This window comes from Bufo bufo, chromosome 9 (genome assembly GCF_905171765.1).
Source record: "Bufo bufo chromosome 9, aBufBuf1.1, whole genome shotgun sequence".
NCBI lineage: Eukaryota > Metazoa > Chordata > Amphibia > Anura > Bufonidae > Bufo > Bufo bufo.
Window position 1 is genome coordinate 35,547,547 of NC_053397.1, and position 20,540 is coordinate 35,568,086.

At 45.0% G+C, this 20,540-nt stretch overlaps 1 protein-coding gene across 1 annotated transcript in view; it reads right to left on the minus strand.

Annotated features, from left to right (window-relative positions):
- The window catches only part of APPL1 (adaptor protein, phosphotyrosine interacting with PH domain and leucine zipper 1), a 50,478-nt gene that overhangs the window by 18,176 nt on the left and 11,762 nt on the right, over nucleotides 1-20,540 (minus strand). The window contains exons 5-13 of the mRNA XM_040406652.1: nucleotides 18,624-18,711; nucleotides 18,477-18,518; nucleotides 17,688-17,746; nucleotides 13,855-14,001; nucleotides 13,688-13,770; nucleotides 13,274-13,432; nucleotides 12,961-13,149; nucleotides 11,283-11,325; nucleotides 9,463-9,519 (exon numbers count right to left, since the gene is read on the minus strand). Of these exons, the coding sequence (XP_040262586.1) occupies nucleotides 9,463-9,519; nucleotides 11,283-11,325; nucleotides 12,961-13,149; nucleotides 13,274-13,432; nucleotides 13,688-13,770; nucleotides 13,855-14,001; nucleotides 17,688-17,746; nucleotides 18,477-18,518; nucleotides 18,624-18,711 (867 nt within the window). The remainder of the gene's footprint in view (nucleotides 1-9,462; nucleotides 9,520-11,282; nucleotides 11,326-12,960; nucleotides 13,150-13,273; nucleotides 13,433-13,687; nucleotides 13,771-13,854; nucleotides 14,002-17,687; nucleotides 17,747-18,476; nucleotides 18,519-18,623; nucleotides 18,712-20,540) is intronic.

The following is a 20,540-nucleotide window of genomic DNA, read 5'->3' on the forward strand; positions in this document are numbered from 1 at the left end:
TGAGGAGAGAGAAGTGCTTGCACACGCTTGCTGCAAGAGATGATACAAGGTGGGCTCAAAAGAAAGTCTATGGACCTGTCTTACTTCTGTCTCCTGCAGCGCTTCTCTTTTCTCATTCTAGCCATCAGTGGGGGGTCTCAGTGCTCAGACCACCACCAATCAAAAATGTATATATCTCTATGACGTATCAAACGTTTTCTGAAAACTCAGTGACCCTTTAAGTAAATTAAATATAAATATTAAACATATAGACACATTTAGGTTAGGTCTCTATGGGAAGTCAGCCAAAATCTGCAGTAAAAAATATTTTCCTATTGAAAAACTGTTGCAAACCACCTCAAAAAACACCCCAAAATATGTGATATATGTGATATATATATATATATATATATATATATAGGAATTAAAGGAAGTCTGTCACCAAGTTTCCATGTTTTGGACTGCTTATATAGGGTTCTGGCACGCACGATTATAACAGTACCTTTGTTGTTTTTGTCTTATCTAGGCTGAAGAAATGACTTCATAAAGTTAGGCACATGAGGGCAAACAAGTGTCCAGGGGCGATGTTCTGGCTGCAAGTACCCAGGCCCCTCGGTGATCTGCACCGTGATCTCATCCTCTTCAGTTCTCGCCTGCACACTTCACCGCCGGTTAATTCCGTGGCTCGCTGTCCTTTGCTGGTGAGCCGTCGTATTAAATGGCACATGCGCACTGGACATTTCTGTGCCTCTGCCCAAAGTGGGCAGAGCACTGTGCATGCCTGGGCTCGGCGGTGAAGTGTGCAGGCGAGAAGAGGATGACGCAAGATCATTACAGGGCGGGCCAGAGGATACAGTGGGGAGGGTTAGGCGTGCAGATCACCGAGGGGCCTGGGCACTTGCAGCCAGAACATCGCCCCTGGGCACTTGCGTGCCCTCATTTGCATAAAACTTTATAAACTCGTTTTATTCAGCCTTACTAGATGGGACAAAAACAGCAAAGGTACTATTATAATTGTGTGTGTGTTTGTGCATGCAAGAACGCTATAAAAGCAGTCCAAAACATGAAAACTTGGTGACAGACTCCCTTTAAAGCTTCTCCTTGATCGGCAGGGTTCCCGGGTGTTGGACCCCCTGCTGATTTGATCCAGATGATAGGTCATCAATATAAATTCCCAGATAACCCCTTTAAAGTGAATCTGTTATCACATACCTGCATATCAATCTAAATGAACTGTTAGATGTGTGTAGGTCTCCTAAGTAAAATGCACTTCCTCCCATCTCCATTGGTGTCCACATTCCAGTGAAATTATTATTTTTGTGATAAGCTAATTTTTAAGATTGGCACAATAAGGACATCACCGTTGCACCTCATTGCTGCTCGCACCACCCCTCCCGGCTTTCAGTGACAGGGCCAGGCAGAGGCGATCTAATAGACTCCGGTGTACTATCACGCCTGTGCGTTCACCATAAAGAATCAGCACACACAGAGTACAGGCTTGCGTGAGCCGATACCAGAGGCAAATTAACAGGGTTGGAGTTGATTAGATCACCTATGCCTGGCCCAGTCACTTAAAGCTGGGGGTATGAGGCAGGAAGCAATAAGGAGCATGGATTTCGGTACAATGAGGTGCAACAGTGATGCCCTCATTGCACCAAGCAGTTAATTTGCATATCAGAAAAACAAGAGTTTCTACGGAACGCGGCACCAATCGAGATAGAAGGAAGAGTGTTTTACTCAGGAAACCCTCACACATCTAAGTTAATGTAGACTGATATCAAGGCATGTGGTGACAGATTTCCTTTAAGGCTACTTTCACACTAGCATAACATAACAGTTTATACAGTCAGGTCCATTAATTTTTGGGACATTGACACAATTATAAAGTTTTTGGCTATATACACCACCACAGTGCTTCACAGTGCAGATGTACAATGACCCAAAGCATACTGCAAAAGCAACCAAAGACTTTAAGGGAAAGAAGTGGAATGTTATGCAATGGCCGAGTCAATCACCTGACCTGAATCCAATTGAGCATGCATTTCACTTGCTGAAGACAAAACTATAGGGAAAATGCCCCAAGAACAAGCAGGAACTGAAGACAGTTGCAGTAGAGGCCTGGCAGAGCATCACCAGGGATGAAACTCAGCGTCTGGTGATGTCTATGCGTTCCAGAATTTAGGCTTACTTGACTCTCTAGTAACTATAACCTGTAATATTATTACACTCCAGAAATACATCCAGGCCCCTCTTGAACTCTTATTGTACTCACCATCACCACCTCCTCAGGCAGAGAGTTCCATAGTCTCACTGCTCTTACCATAAAGAATCCTCTTCTATGTTTGTGTACAAACCTTCGTTCCTTAAGACGCAGAGGATGTCCCCTCGTCACAGTGTTAATATTTTCCGGTATCGAGAGCCATCATAGGGTCTCAATACCGGAAAATATTGGATTACACTGACCGGCAATCGATTTTCTTTGAGCCTATGACAGCAGCCCTAGAGAGACCGCCTCCACCTCCTCAGGACAGGAAACAGAACCGCCTTTTAAAAGAGGGATCATCCCCTCTACCTCCAGTCCTTTTTTCAAGAACTAAGAAACATAATATCTTAACAACCTAAACATTATACGTTTGTGTGTAATAAATATTATATATATATATATATATATATATATATTATTATTATATTATTTTTTTTTGGGGGATGGGAATTAATCGGGTGCTATCATAGTCTCAAAGAAAACCGATTACCGGTAAGTATAATCCAATATTTCTCTTTCGCCTATGACAGCACCACAGCCACAGCCTGAAGCACCTTGCGCCCAAAGTAAGACCTTCATTAGAAGGTATCTGAAGTCTATAGTGCCTAAAAAAAAAGTATGTGGAGAGCTCCAGGTAGCCGCCTTACAAATCTGCTCTATAGAAGCTGAAGCTCTCTCTGCCCATGAAGTGGAGACTGATCTCATAGAGTGAGCCCCAAACCCGGAAGGGCTGAACAACTCCCTTAGAAGAGTAGGCTAAGGAATTGGCTTGTCTAATCCACCTAGCAATAGTCTGAGAAGAAGCTGCAGATTCCTTCTTAGCTCCCTAAAATAAAAGCAGCAGACATGAGGAGGACCTCCAAGGATGAGTGACCTGTAGATTATATAGCAAAATACACATCCTAACATCTAAACAATGGAATTCTGATTCCTTCTTATTTTTAGGGGAAGCACAGAAGGAAGGTAACACTATCTCCTGAGAACAGTGAAAAAGTAAAGAGACTTTTGGTAAAAAAGAAGGATCAGGAGAAATCACCCGATCTTCCAAGATTACCAAGTAGGGAGGGTCAACCGAGAGAGCAGAGATCTCACTAACCCTTCTACCCGAAGTACAGTAATGGCCAGAAGAAACGCAAGTTTAAGGGACAGCATCTTAGGGGAGATCTGATCAATAGGCTCGAAGGGGTCTGAAGTGAGAGGACCAAATTTAAATCCCAGGGAGGAACTCTATTTCTACAGACCGGAGATAACTTGGACACTGCTGTCACAAACCTCTTAACCCAAGGATGTTCCGCTAACTTAAACTCAAACAAAGCGCTTAAAGCTAAAGTCTGAACCTTTTAAAGTGCTAGGCCTAAGTTTTTTCTTCCATCCCTCTTGTAGGAAATCTAATACGAGCGGGATGTCAGGAACTTCTAGCACATCCACAGGTTTTTTGGCGAATCTGAAAAAGGACTTCCAAACTCTCAGATAGATATCAGAAGTGACCTTCTTCCGACTGGCCAACAAAGTGTTAACTACCTCCCCAGAGAGACCTCTTTTCTTTAAAATCTCCCTCTCAACAACCAGGCAGTCAGGTGCAGATTTTTCACCTCTGGGTGAAAGATTAGACCCGGAGAAAAAAGCTCCTGAGACTCTAGAAGCACCCATGGGGTCGCTATTGACATCTTGCGGAGCCAGGAAAACCACACCCGTCACAACCAAAAAGGAGCTATAACAATCACCGTGGCTCCCTCCTCTCTGATTTTCCTGAGAACCCTTGGTAACAACTTTAGGATTGGGGGGGGGGGGGGGGGGGGGGAAGAGGCATAAAGAAGGCCCTGCTGCCATGATTGGGCCAATGCGTCCACTGCTCTCGGATGCTCCCCCGGAGAGAGGGAAAAAGAAGACCTCTACCTTTCAGTTTGACCTGGTGGCAAAGAGATCTATCTCTGGAATCCCCCACAACGCTGCAACCTGATTGAATACCCCCTGATCTAGGGACCACTATCCCTGGTATAGATGATGACGACTGAGAAAGTCCGCTTTCACATTGTCTGAACCCCTTACTGCAGAAAGAGATAATAGAGAAACTTCTGCTAGACTGAAAATCTGATGAGTGAGAGACATGAGGCCTTGAGCCCTTGTACCTCCCTGCCAATTGATATAGGCCACTGCTGTCGTGTTGTCCAAGTAGACTCTCACGTTTCTGCCCCTGATAGCCGGGAGACTCTGTACTAAGGCTATCTTGATTGCATTCAATTCCTTGAAATTGTGAGAATGGGATAGAGAATTGCTGTCCCAGTTCCCCTGCAACTGCAGGGACCCCACATGGGCTCCCCAACCAGATGGGCTTGCATCTGTGGTCAAGGGGAGAACCGCCTCCCTGATCCAAGAAACCTTTTTTTTTATTTTGCAGATCCATCCACCACCCCAGGGAACTCAGAGTCTGGGGTGATAGAGAGATCTCAGTATCCAGAGAGAGGAGACATCTGTCCCAATCCCGCAGAATCTGAAGCTGAAGAAGCCTTGAATGATACTGGGCCCTTTGTACTCCGGGAATAGCGGCTGTCATGAGTCCCAGCACCGCCATGGCCTCTCTTAGGGTGACTGACGACGCGAGTGTAGTAGCTGAACCCTTGATCTGATAAGTAAAACTTTTTGAAGGGGTAACAGGCACCACTGGGAACTGGAGTCCAAAATCATTCCTAGGAAGCTACATCTCTGGCTTGGGTATAAACTGGATTTTTCTAGGTTTATCTCCCATCCCAGTTTCTCTAGAACCTCCCTTAACCAGGAAATCTGTCCCTGAAGAATCTGACTTGACCGGGCCACTAGAAGAAAATCGTCCAGGTATGGTATAATGATGATCTCCTTCTCCCTCACGTGGGCCATCATCTCTGAAACAATCTTCGTGAAAACCCTCGGAGCCTGTGAGAGCCCAAAGGGTAAGACCTGCAACTGAAGATGCAGAACATCTCTCTCTAACTGGACTGCTACCCTCAGAAACATCTGGTGGCTGGGATGGATAGGGACAGGATAGTACGCATGCCTGAGGTCTACTGTGGCCATAAAGCAGACCGCGAAAAGATTCTTCACAGCTGACCTGATGGACTCCATACGAAATATCTCGTACAGCAGACAGCGGTTCAAACACTAAGTTTATTATTTTCCGAAACGAGCCATTTGGGTTTTTGACAAAAAAAAAGGGTCGAATAAAACCCCTTTGTCACTTCCTGCTCTGGAATTGTTACCAACACCTTTTTCTCTATTAGGGAAAAAAAAACTCTGAGATGATGGCCGACTGCTTTGTGGGATCTGAACGTTAATTACAAATCTCCCCCCTATCACAGAATTTATCCACAGGCTGTTGGAGATCTTCTGCCATTAAAGAAAAAAAAAAGAGAGACAGACGATCTCCGACAGGGGCCCTGGTGTCATTGGGACTGCTTTTTTTGAGACATCTGACCCGGAAAAAAGAAATCCCTTATATTTCCTACCAGCACCTGAAAACTGCTTTGCTCTTTCCTTCCCCTTAAAGCTCTCTTTATTAAATCTAGGATGGAAAGACCTCCTGGGGGGTTGACTAACAGAGGGAAAGCCTTTTTTCTTGTCAGAGGCCTTTTCTACTAAATTGTCAAGGACCGGCTCAAATACTCAAATACTCAACCAGACAGCACAAAGTTTAGCCTTGGAACTAGAATCCCCATTCCAGCCTTTTAACCAAATTGCCCTACGGGCAGAGTTAGATAAGGCAGAAGCCCTAGCAGAAAATCGTAAGGAGTTCGCAGAAGCATCGGCTAAGAAACCTAAGGCATTATTTATAGTAGGGAACGAAGAAAGTAACTGCTCCCTAGGGATACCCCCCTTAATGTGAGCCTCTAACTCCGCCATCCACACTTTTAGTGATCTGGCAACAGACGTAGTGGCAATAGCAGGTTTAAAAGCCGCCGCAGAGGCTTCCCAGTTCTTTTTCAAATAAACTTCTGCTCTCTTGTCCATCGGGTCCTTAAGTAAACCCATATCTTCAAAGTAGAGTGCGGCTTTTCTGGACATTTTCGCCACCGGAGCCCTATCCCTTCATCAAAAGGATAATTCCGCTTCACAGAAGAAGGAACAAAAAACTTCCTATCAGGTTTTCTCCACTCTCTGGCAATCACCGCTTGAATGTTTTTATGCACGTCAAACACCTTTCTTTAATTGGGTCCTAAACCTTCAAACACAGATGTGACAAACTGCCATTTGCCACTGGGCATTGTAGAGGACTTATGGCTGGCCTCCTGCCCTACGACTATGGCCCCGGGACATGTTGCCCTTCAGGAACAGTGACAGAACTGTGCCGCATGTCTGGACTGTTGGTGGGACCGAACGCGGTCAGCGGTGTATGCTGGGGATTCTGTGGAGCTGGAGTCGGATGCGCGGATACACGAACGCCGCTGACCCTTACCTTCTGCCATGCTGAACTTTCGGCTCCAGAGACTGGGTCCCGTTCGAGGATGGGACTTGGTCATTTTTCTGCATGGAATTGACCGACCGCACAGCCCAAATCTATGGAACTGTTTTGGGCAGGAAGTTGTGCTTGCGGTCGGTCATAAAAGGACTTCCACTAAACTTTTGATCCGCTGGAGGGATTTGTGTGATTTTTGGAAGTGTTTATGTTTGGTGTATGCAGAGTTTAGATATGTTATTTTTATGGAGATGGAATGTATGGTTTTAAAGTTACAGTGTATGTTTAAAAACTGTATTTTTACTGTCTGTGATGGTTATGTTAATCCAGAAGAGAGGATTTTGTGTATTCGGGTGGTGATTCCTCTCCTATTGTTCCCACATGTGTATTGGTGGTCTCCCTTTGTCCTAGGAGATAATTTAATTGTCTTCGGGTGTCTCGAGGGCAGAGAGGAGGAAACCATGATGCATTGTGGGGACCTGCATAGATACGGGCGGGTAGCCCTCAATAAAGAGTTCATGTTCAGTTCATGTTTTTCTAACCCTTCAAAACGCAGCCTCGTCTCGTTATTGGAGGGAATTGCTGCATCACGCTGGGGATTGCTATGCTCTGCATATTCCCTGGAGGAGAGATCTTTCCCACACGGTCCTGAATGCTGGAGGTTCATTCAGGGTGGAAGGAAGACGGCGCGGCTCCAGTTAAGCTACGGCGGTTGTGGAGTCTGTGGTGCTTGTGGTGTCTAGTGCGGTGCTTGTGGTCCTCCGCGCAAGCTAGGAAGCGTCCATTAACGGAAGCGGATCCGTTACAACAGAGTCCTTGACTGATTGCTGTGGCTTCTGATTATCCAACCCCATGATAGCTTTAAACGCCTTGACTAGGGAGTTAGTGTTCTCAACATGAAACAGTGTTTTCCCTGCGGCCTCGTCCTCCGAAGACTCATCTGATGACACCCACTCTCCTTCTTCCAAACCAGAAAGTATATCTCCGTCACTGAAGGGGGAATCCTTAGCTGCAGAAGTACTGAGGTGGCTTTTAATCAAACCGCTAACCGTCTCTCTGACCTCTTCACAGTTCATCTGCTTTATGCTGCCCATTAAAGACTAAGCTTCCTCCTCCATTAACTTGCTGATACAAACTTGACATAGGGGTTTTGCCCAGGCAGAAGGTAGCTTCTTTTTACACACAGCACATCCCCTTTATTTTGCTCTGGAGGTCTTCCTGGAAGACTCCTTAGACACTTAAGCACAAAACATGACCTCATGAGCACTATTATAAAAAAAAAAAAACATGCTGGGGTATAACCCCTCTTACCCCACCCTGGTACCGATGTATCATTGGTGGTTTCAGTGGTTACAGCGTGCTGAGCCTGCTCCATATGTCACAGCAAACCAAGCCAGAATGGAGGAAAAACTGCCAACCTACTCCACACGCCATGGCAGTGAGCTGGCTGGGCTTTTCTCCTTGACGCACCCAAGCCAGCTCCCTCCCCTTCCGGTCCGCAGCTTCAGCTTCCTCCCACCACCGCAACCCAGAAGTAAGGGAATCCAGCACGATGGCCGAACATGCAAACACGGCCGCAGAGGTTCGCAGGAGACCGGAAAGGCCGAAACCTCCCCAGGACCAGGGAAGGAGAACGAAAGGGGTAGGGTGAGAGAAGGAAGCCAAGACTTCTGCAGCGGCTCCTAAAGGAGTCTTATACCGCATGGGGTAACCCTACTCACACTATAACAATAGCCGGGGCCCCTGCAGCTCCATCTTAGTCTTATTCCAGCGGATTCAATTCCCTCCTGCCCCTTAGGACAGGAAACAGAACTGGAGGTAGAGGGGATGATTCCTCTTTTAAAAGGCAGTTCTGGTTCCTGTTTTCTGTCCTGAGAAGGTGGAGGCAGTCTGTCTAGGGGTGCTGTCATAGGCGAAAGAGCAAAAACGCTTCCGTTTTTTTCCGATTCATTTTCAGTGGGGACAAAACGTAACTGAACAGAACAGAATGCTCCAAAATGCATTCCGTTCCATTCTCATACCGGAGAGCAAACCGCAGCATGCTGCGGTTTGCTTTCCGTCCTGGGATTTGGAGCAAAACGGATTCGTCATGACCCACAATGCAAGTCAATGGGGACGGATCCGTTTTCTCTGACACAATCGAAAACGGATCTGTCCCCCATTGACTTTCAATGGAGTTCATGACGGATCCGTCTTGGGTATGTTAAAGATAATACAACCGGATCAGTTCATAATGGATGCAGATGGTCTTATTATCAGAAGCCGGATCCAGCAAAAAACGCTAGTGTGCAAGTAGCCTAACACAAACCTGACAATTTATTCATTATTGAGATGGTGTAAATTAAATGTTAAAGCAGATTTTTTCAGAGTGGAACAGGCCATATCTGTAGGGTCCCTGCAGTTAGAGACCCAACATTCAATTATGACATATCCAATTAATGGATTACCCCTAAATTTGAATTTTAGGATTGTTAAACAAGTTTGGAAACTCCCTAATGAGCTCTTAGGCCAATCAGAGAATCCAAAGGTGGGCGTAAGGAAATTATCTAACCGTCAGCTCTCTGTATTGCTCTTGTAATGATTTCTCGCTTCTATACACTCCACAGCTACTTATGTCTGTGATCAGCTGGGGAAAAGCACAAAAGAACCTTTTGCAATGTGGCAGATGAAGCCATTCTTTTCGTGCTGCTCCATTTTTAACATGGAATATTCACATCCAATAAAGTATCTAAGGAAATTGCTGGAATTCTGCAACATCTGGTGAGAATAGCGTCTCCAGGGTACGAGAACTCACCTCAGGATTCTCTGTCAGATATATACGTTTGGAGATGTTATTTATCGAAGCGATCCACTGCAACATGAACAAAAGAGCGAACGTTACTGCCACAGCGATAGGATACAGTACATTAAAGGGAACCTGTCAGGAGATATCTGCAGCCTGCACCATGGGTGGCATGAAACCAGGGCTGTCTCTCTAGTTGCAAGCAAATAGTTTACTCTGAAATACTGCAGCATGTCATAGAAAACACAGTTTAATTATATAATTTTACCGGAGTGTTTAACCCCATACCTTTCCAGGCCAATTCTTTCAGCTTTAGCAATAGGGCTATATGAATATAACTGTTTATTTCTGAGCCAACCTACATATATTTGATATTATTTTTAATGGACACATTACATTTTTACTTTTGTGCCATTAGATTACAGATATATATACATTTTTAAAAAAATATTTAGTGAAAATTTTTAAAATTATGATGTTTTATTTTTCCTTTCTTATTCTTTTTTCCGTTACAAAAGATTTAGAGGCAAAACATTTCTAAAACCAATATCGTATGCTTGTACTGTAAAAATAGATGCTACTTCTGTAATTTATCTACTGGCTGGGCCCAACGCAAGACTTCAAAAGGACTGGAGCGCAATTTGGATTTCGGTGGCCTATTTTTCTATTGCAGATGTTGTACACTGCTAAAACATTAGAAACTTTTTTTTTTTTTTTATGTTGATCCACTGAAGAATTGAACTTGGTGAAATTTGAACATTTTCAGCTTTTGGCTTTTGTTTTATAAATGAAAAAGATATGTATGTTTCTATATTTTAAATCACAAAAAAACGAAATATAGGCTAAAATGAATACCTATATTTTTTTATGAAAGAATGGAAAACAAAGTGTAAGTTTGTATATTTTACACAAAGTCCACTATACTATTGCTAAAATCAACATTTCTTTTATGAAAGAAAAACGGGGGAAATGTGTGTGTGTTTGTGTGTACGTAGTCTGCTACATTACAGCTAAAACTAATATAGTTCACTTTTTTTTTTTGTTGCTTTTACTTTTTTTTTTTTTATGGAAAAAAGTGGATTAACCCCTTCCTGCCACACTCAGGACAGGAAGGGGTTAATTGATAGCCAGCAGGATCACAGTTAACTTTATAACCAGTAGGGGTGGCTCTCACATCAAGGGTCCTGGCTGAGCATGCTCCCGATAGCCTTTCTTCACAGCTGACAACCTGTCACTGCGATCCAATGTCTGGAGACCACTTTGGCTTGTCTCCGGGATCTAAACTGTGACCACAGCTGTCTAACAACAGTGCAGTCACAGCAATCTGCAGAGCCACGGGGCGATGACAGATCGTAATGTAACTCGCTGCTTTTAAGCGGCGGGTTAGAGTTAACAGCCTACCTCCCCGATGTATAAAGACGGTAGGCAAGCGGTTAAAAACGATCCGGGAACAGGGCTAAGTCATGAGGAGATCTCTCTGCCGGCTTCTCCCCTCCGGCTTGGCTAGATTGGCACGCATGTCCCTGTTCCCGGCTTGTGTTCCCTGAAAAGTTGCAGCGTAAAATAAAGTACTTTGTAACCAGGGAGCTTCTCATGATTTTATGCCGTGCTTGGTTCGGGTGGCATGTATCTCGTGACTGGTTCCCTAGGATTAACACAGCATCTTTTTTTCTTAATCTTTAAGATTTATCCATGTCTATGATCTGCATCATATTTTACCTTACAAACAAAGACAAAAAGAAACCCCGCTGCAATGGTACAGACGTGATTTCAGTTATTCTATACGGGAAATATTGAAACTATGTAAGAAAACATTGATAAGATGTCTGTACCTCTTCACTATCCTTCTTGCTTTCTGCTTGCAGAATTACAGACCTGCAAAGAAAAACATCTGTATTATTCCTGAACATCTGCAAAGCTGCAGAAAGAATGGGGAAGTGGGTGTGCATGTGCACATCTGTCTCCAATCTAATCTGTGGAAGTTGTAGAGATACTCACACACAGCAGATCTGTTGCACAAACCTTTGTAACCGACCCATTTATCTGAGTGGGGCTTGCAGAAATCCATGTGCTTGATTCCAAAACAAGGGTCAATGGAAATGATTTTTTTAATGACAGAAAATTCTACAAGAATGATGCCGCATAGCAAACTACTCTTATAGAAACAGTCCATTGTAGCATCTACTATCACCTAGGAGAAGCACATGTGGATATTGCAAAAACAAATCTCCTATGATCCCAATGAGTTTCACAGATTAAAAGGGGTTGTCCCATTAAGACACGTGTCTGGTGGAGATCAAACTGCTGGGGCCCCTGCCAATCACAAGAACATGTGCCGGAAGACATGTATCTGTCGCTACATTCAGCTCAATGTAACTGCCAGGGATAGCCAAATACAGGCGCTTGGCTATCTACGACAGCCGCATAGTTCCGAGAGGAGCACTGGCACACGTGTCACTGCTTCTCTAGTCAAAAGGCCTCTGTTCTGGTGATCGGCAGGGGCCCTAGCTGTCAGACCCTGAGTGATCAGACAGTATTCCCTATCCGGTGACTAACGGATAAGATGCCTTAAGGCTAGGTCTACACGACGACATTTGTCGCGCAACATTTTGTTGCACCAATGTCGTGCGACAATTTTTATAATGGCAGTCTATGGTGTCGCACTGCAACATGCGACATGCTGCGACTGCGACGCAACAGTCGCAGAAAAATCCATCTCGAATGGATTTTCTGCAACTGTTGCGTCGCAGTATGTTGCATGTTGCAGTGCGACACCATAGACTGCCATTATAAAAATTGTCGCGCGACATTAGTGCAACAAAATGTCGCGCAACAAATGTCGTCTTGTAGACCTAGCCTAATGCGACAACACGATTACCGTAACTTGTCCATATCATGGGACATTATAATTTCTATAAACCTCTTTACCACAAGTGATCTGAGCCCAAAAAACTTTGGCAAGCTCATTGCTGCTTCAATTGAAAATAAAATGTGTTGACTATGTATGGAGGAAAGGAGAGTATATTCAGACGTGCGAGACCATCATTAAAAGGGTTTTTCAGGATTTTTAAAATGATGAACTATCTGGATAGGTCATCAGTATCTGATTGGTGGTGGTCAGACACAGGGACCCCCACCGATCAGCTGTTTGAGAAGGCACCGATGCTCCTATGAGCACTGCTGTCTTCTCGCAGTTTACCAATCACAGCGCCGTATATTGTACAGTGGCTGTGCTTGGTATTGCAGCTCAGCCCCATTTACTACTATGGGGCTGAGCTGCTCCTAGACCACGTGACACAGGAACATGTCATCACCGGCCTAGGAAAAGCTTAGAGAAGGCCGTGTCGCTCACAGGAGCGCCGCTGCCTTCTCAAAACAGCTTATCGGCGGGGGTCCTGGGTGTTGGACCTGATGACCTATCCTGAGAAAATCTTGGAAAACCCCTTTTACATTTATACATTCACAACATGTGGTTAATGTGATCATACTGAAGTATAAGGAGATACCAACTTTTTTCCATCAAAGGACGTGATTTGGAAGCAGTATCGCCGATCCTCAGAGTCCACAGCCATCACAGAGCAGTTGTCTATGTCCATCACCAGACCACCAGCCACGTCTCCCCTCGCCTGACTCATCAGATTACCTCCCTGAGTGAAGAAGTATTGTCTCTCCCAAGTGGAGGACACCAGCCCCGTCTTACTGGAACAGGAAAGAACCCGAGATATAGTCGTACAGGCAGATAAAACATCACATCCCAATTCATAATATAATACAACATATGACAGAAGAAAACCACACGTAAGAAGGAGTAACGCTCCCATACTTGCGTATATTGAGGTAGCCAGCTTTCCTTGTCAGATTGCGGTTGATAGGAAGCTTCTTTGGGTCTGGGTCGGGTAAATACAAGGGTTCGCTTGCCACCTCCATGTCTTGGATGGTTTGCTGCATCGTTTCCACATCACTGTCCATTTCTCTACGTACACTAAAAATGGAGAAAGTCGTGTCACACCTTCCACAGTCAATATAGCCGTGGTCATGTAGTAAAACTGAAGAGGACTTTCCCTAGGTCAGGAGAAAACACCCATAGTCCTCAGGCCTCATGCACACGACTGTGCCCATTTTGTATTCCGCAAAATATAGGAGCGGTTCATCGACTTCAATGGGTCTGTGGTGCAGACATATTTTTGCAGAACAGACATAACATGCAGAAGACACAATGATTCACAATGATACTCACTTCTGCACACTAGTAGAAATATTCGACATGAATTCCTCCAATTGACCATTGAGGTTCTCCGAGCCCATCTTGAAAAAACTAATCTAGATAAAAAATCCCAATGAATGGATATAATGAGGATCTGTATGCATGTGCTCGTTATTGGCCCATATCTACACTGTCTTTACCTGAGCTTGCATGTATCCCAAAAGTGGTTCTAAAATTGCAATTTTCTTCTTGTATTGGATGGTGTTCAGCGCACAGAAGTAATGCATCATGGTCTGATGCTGCTTTTTCCTGGCTGTGTACACATCTTCGGTGGCTTCAAACTTGGTCTACAAATAAAGTCAGATGCAGTTCATTTTATACTTGCCAAGTATTTCATGTGACCGAATACATTTAACAGCAGCTCTCCTCCAGAAGGAAGAAAACTGTCTCTACAGTGCCACCTATAGGTGGCTACCCTGTAAGTCAATGTCTGCCCCGGTATCTGTCATCATGTTTATTTTAGTATACACTTATATCCCTTATGTAAGAACAGTTCTGGAGCATTTTTTTTTTTTAAATCTGCACTGTGCTGCTGCTCCTCAGTAATTCCTCCTAGAAATATATAAATAAACTAAGTGTTACCGTTGTCCTTCTCAAAGGTGTGTGTCTCTACATGCTAATGGTGCAGTGCCATAGAGTCTAGGGACACTGGTCTACTGGTAACACCCAGTTGGCAATCTATTTTACATTTCTAGGAGGACTAACAGAGGAACAGCACAATACATAGATGCTACTGAATTGTTATTTCATGGGGAATACAAATATTTACTAAACTAGACATGTTAGGAGAGGTGATATTTCCTCTTCAAAAGGGAAACTGTTACCTACGTAAGTGCCTTCAGCTCCACTCCCCCATGTGCCATCGCCTCTCTGCTCCCCCATGTGCCATCGCCTCCCTGCTCCCCCTTGTGCCATCGCCTCCCTGCTCCCCCTTGTGCCATCGCCTCCCTGCTCCCCCTTGTGCCCTCCTCCTGACACCCAGAGTGCACAGCGTCACTGGTTGCTAGGATGCTGTGCACTCCAGGCGCCCGGCCATAGTCAAACCTCCATCCCTCGGTGTCACCAACTTACATTTCCAGCAGGGGCGCCGCCGACACTCCACCGTTCCACGCTGCTCTGATGTAACACCACGCGTCAGGTCACGGAGTGCGTATGTCAGGAGGTCAGTGCAGCACGGGACCATGGACATGCTGTGGAGTGTCTGGAGGCCCCCTGCTGGAAAGGTGAGTATTGCGGGCCAGCGGGAGACCACGGAGCGGGAGTAAAAGCAAGCGCTTCACTCCCGCTCTGTGGTCACATGACACAAACAAATCTTCTATGCAAAAAATTTGCATTGAGGATTTTTTTTGTCGAATTACTCGATTTAATCGAGTACTCGTTGCAGCCCTATTTCCAGGCTTTTAATACTGATGACCTATCCTCAGGATAGGTCATCAATATCAGATCGGCGGGGGTCCGACACCCGGCTGATCAGCTGAATGAAGAGAAGTCTCTCTCTCCCTGCTCACTGTCTTCAAACAGCTGATCAGCGGGGGTACCAATCTGATATTGATGACCTATCCCGAGGGTAGGTCATCGATATTAAAAGCCTGGAGAAAACCTTTAACAGCTGCAGTTTACATTTCAATTCTGGATGCCTCATTTGGTTTCTGTACTGGATAAGATTCCTCTGTTGGGCTGGTTTCATACATAGTGAGAGACATTTATTAAAAGGGGTTTTCCCAAGACTTTCATACTGATAACCTGTGCTCAGGATCAGTGATGGCAAGTTCGCAGTGTTCACCGATCTGCCATCTTTATTCCCAAGCGCGGCGATGCAGAGGTAAGTCCTTACCTGTGCCTGCGCCGCGAGTCGCTGTGAAACACATGCGGTCACCGGGAGCAGGCAGTTCCAAGAACAGCCCGATGAAGGCTGTTCTCGGAACTGCCTGCTCCCGGTGACCGCATGCGTTTCAGAGCGGCTCGCGGCACAGGTAAGGACTTACCTCTGCATCGCCGCGCTTGGGAATAAAGATGGCAGATCGCATGTGTTCGTCGGCGAACACTGCGAACTGGCCATCACTGCTCAGGATAGGTCTATCAGTATCTGATCGGTGGGGGTCCGACACCCGGGAGCTCCACCGATGAGCTGATTGAGACGGCACTCTCAGTAGGCCCTCCCAGTAGCTTCTTTCTCAGCATTCTCTAGGCCACTGCCGTCACATTAATGAGTCTCATAGTCTAGGCGCAGCTCAGCCCCATAGAACTTAACGGAGCAGAGCGCGATACCAAGAGCAGCCGCTAAACAATGTACGGCGCTGTGCTTGGTGAGCACGGAGAAGGCCGCATCACTCACAGGAGTGCTGCAGCCTCCTCAAACAGCTGATCGGCAGTGGTCCCGGGTGTACCACGTGGAACCGAACAAGGGTTCGAGAAATGGTTTTTTTACAGTAGAAATTGATTTATGAAGTTAGTATGCGAAGTCTCGTGAGACTGCGAAGTAATAACTTCTTCTCATAGACCAATACACTCTAATACTAATTATGGCGCCTGCCACATATGCACCATAATTTGCTACTTTTTAAGCTTCTTGCGCCTTTTTAAAAGTGGTGAAAAACGGAAGTAGGGCTTAGCGGGAGGGGCGGTGCAGCCAGTCGGATTTACTATAACTTTTGCCAGAAACTGCCGTAAGTTATAGCACAAGTCTATGGCAATCCCTAGACGGAGTAGATTTTCATTTCTGTTGAAGTCGAGGCAGATATGCGCCAGATTTATTAAGAGGCATCTGCTTCTTAATAAATTAGGCGCATCTCACGCCAATGCAGGGGAATCCTATTAATACGCCAGTCTTGATAAGACTACCCCAGTGTTTTTTTGGGAAACACCACTGCAGTTTATGATGGAATTTACTGAGGCAAAGCCAGGAGTATATTCTGCAGGAACGAGAAGTGTAAATCCTTCCATTATATTTCTCATTACAGGGGTGGTGGGGGATTTTGATATTGATGATCTATTCTCAGGACTGGTCATCAATATGTGATCAGTGAAGGGGGGGGTGATTTCCGGCACACCCACTGATCAGATTTTTTGAAGAGACCGCGGCCTCCTCACAAAACACCAAGCACAGCGCCGTACATTGTATAGTGGCTGTATTTGGTATTGCAACCCAGGCTCATTCACTTCAACGGGGCTGAACTGCGCCGAGGCCATGTGACCAAAGATTGTGACGTCACTGGCCTAAGAAGAGGTCATGGAGCTTACCGGAGCATCGTGCCCTCTTCAAACAACAGATCATGGGGATGTCAGGTGTCAGAGCCCCACAATCAAATACTGATGACCTATCCTGCGTATAGACCACCAATATTAACATCTCAGACAATCCCTTTAATTTTGAATCCACCTCTGCCTTTGGATCAATACACTGCGTGTGTGAAACCACCCTAAAACCTGTGACAAAGTTAAATGAAGATTTTAGGTGGATTTGGGTGAAATTCGCTGTAAAAATATACTGACATGTTGCGGATTTAAATTGCACGCCGCAGGCAACCTCCGCAATACGTGGATGACATCTGGTAATAGCTCACCCATTTTGCTGCTCCTGTATTAGGCTACATTCACATGACCCTAGTGTTTTGCGGACTGCACATGGCTGGCTGATCGCGGACAAGAATAGGACATGCTCTATCTTTTCTGCGGGGCCGAACTACGTACGCGGACAGCACGCGGTGTGCTGTCTGCATCTTTTGCGGCTCCATTTAATTGCGGAACGGATGCGGGCTCATTCATATGGTCATGTGAATGAGCCCTTACACTGAAGAATTTTCACCTGCAAAATCTGCAGCATATCTGCCCCGTGTTAAAATACCAGCTTAATTTGCTCTCCGTTATTAAGTGAAGAGTAAGAGCGCAACAGGACTGAAAGAAAAGCTGCATGAAATCTGACAGACAGGTGAGCTCGCAAAATGATGACGTGGAAAAAAAAGCCGAGGAGCACCTTCTCATTTTCTCGTCTTTTGGACAACCGGCTGTATCTGTTGATCGACACATCATGATCTAAGAGGAAAAATACACGAATCACTATTCACCATCACATCTCTGACTATAATGTAAAGCATGCCTGCTCCCCAAAAACAGGGTAACCTCCTAGAACGGTGAAATGAGTGGTCCGCTATCTCCAGCAGCCCCCTAGAGAATAAACGAACCGGCAGCCCGAACACTGCTCTATTCATACAAGGGCCATTCTCGTGACTGGTATTGGTCCCAGTAGTCAGACTACCACCAACCAGATATTTATCCCCTATTCTGCGGATAGGGAATAACATTCTATGTTGGCACACCCCCTTTAAATGGAGAGGTGGTCGCACAATCTCCGCTAATACGCGGTGACCGCTGGCTGCCTCCCTAGGCGAGTGGGGGATGCCCCTTGCTCCAGATAAATAAGGGTTCCAGAGGTGGGACAGGTATCCATCCTACATTTAAACACACACATTACAGTGTAGATTTTCACATACTTGTCATACAAGTGCCAATAAGTGTTCCATCCAAAGGGTTTCTTCAGTAAACAGGATTAATGCTGCAGAGCCTAACCCCCATCATTTCTAGATTCCACTTAACAGTGTAAATATTACACGTCATGTTACACCCATACACTTTATATGACTTTTCTATGCTGGGACTGATTCAGTGCATACACCGACCCTGATGGTGCAACCTTACCCCACGTTACTTCTATCTGCTTCCTAATAAAGGATATAGATATACAGTATATAGGAGACATGCATACCATTGCTGGCAATCTGGAAAATCTCCTTCAAAGTCAGGATTTCTGTAATGCAAAACAGAACGGAAAACAGTCGCTTCAGATTAGACTGGAATACATGGCAATACATCTATACAAGAAGAACGTGCAAGGCTCGGTGTATAGCGTTACCTTTTAAATCCCTTTCTTTAAATTGGCTAATGGGGAACATCATGGCGTCGGCCAGCTGTGTGGATAAAACTGCATGGCAGGAGCTCAGCTGTGGGCAGTGAAGAGGTGACAATGGGACAAAGAGGTTAACGTAAAACTCCAACTTTGAAGGTGCCTTAAAGGGTTTATTCAATATCATAAACTGTCCCCTCACAGGGAATATATAGGTAGGATGGCGTGGCACTCTTGTCCTAGTTAGATGGGTGCTGGAGTTGTGGGTTTCTAACCCTCAGAAATATTGACATAGAAACTTCAGCACTCCAATAAATATGGTGATATCAAGGTGTCTTTATTATTAATTTTTCTTATGCAAGGCAACTTAAAGTGACAGTGTGATGCTTCGGTCAACTTAGACCTTTTTCAAACACTATAACAGAATTTTTTTTTACAATTTTTGCATGGTGGTTTTATCATATAGAGCAATTGTGGTTTACAGTCAAGTAGCGAATCCAAATCATATAATATTGGTACAAAATGGTAATACATAAGACTTTTTCATGTAACATAGAAGGCATGTGTAGACATGTGTATCCACACCATGTGTGACGCTGGAGAGCATGGGAAGATGTCCACTATTTATGATGTAAGCAGCAGGAGGTGTGGTGTTTGGACAGGAAGTGCCTTGTGTACCACCAAAGAGGGATATTCATGCGTTTCGTCACCTCTCCATATATGTTCAATCTTTCTATGTTACATGAAGAAGTCTTATGTATTACCATTTTGTACCAATATTATATGATTTGGATTCGCTACTTGACTGTAAACCACAATTGCTCTATATGATAAAACCACCATGCAAAAATTGTACATTTTTTAGTTTAGAAAAAGGTCTAAGTTAACCGAAACATCACACTGTCACTTTAAGTTGCCTTGCTTAAGAAAAATTAAAAATAAGAACACCTTGATATCACAATATTTACTGGAGTGCTGAAGTTTCTATGTCAATATTTTACAGGGAATATACTTACCCTGCTCCCGGTCCACGCACCGCTGCTGCTGCTGCTTCTCCCCGTGCACCAGCCAATGGCAGACGGGGACGAGCCTCCCTAGCATTGCGGATGACGCTAGGGAGGCTCGTCCCCATCTGCCATTGGCTGCTACCTGCCCCCCCCCACCCCCGACACTGGGGACCAGGAGCGGCGCAGGGAGTGGGGTAAGTATATTCCCTGTGAGGGGCCCGGCACATCGGGGTGCAGTCTAGGATATTGGATAACCCCTATAAAGAGGGTGCGTAATGATGACATCTCTCTTTGAATTAAGATGCTCTAATTTAAAGGAATACTCCCATCTCTAGACATTTATGACATAGCCATGGGATATGCCATTAAAGGGGTCGTGCAGAGCAAAGACATTGATGACCTATCTTCAGCATTGTCTCGCTTATGGAAGCAGCACAGTGTACTTACAACCGCTCGTCCTACTCACCTGAATAGGAGAAGTAATTATACTGCACCATATGTACAAGAGAGAAAATGCACAGGTAAATTTGAAGTGTAAGCTCACTCGACTATCGGATATTGATGACCTATCCTGAGTAAAGCTCATCAATATCTTGTACTGTACAATCCTTTAAGATCTGAGGATGCTCCAATTTAAAGAGGTACTCTTATCTCTTGGCATTTATGGTATAGCCATATAGGATATGCCATTAAAAGGGCACCTGTCAGCAGATTTGTCCCTATGACACTGGCTGACCTGTTACATGTGCACTTGGCAGCTGAAGGGATCTGTGCTGGTCCCATTGAAAGGCCGTAACTTGATGACGTTTTCACTGCCTGGTCCTGTCAAAGTGCAGAGGGCGCAGCAGTTGCAGAGAGGGCTGAGCCTCTAGGTGTAACAGCAACGCCCCCATTGCTCCTAGAGGCTTATTTTCATATA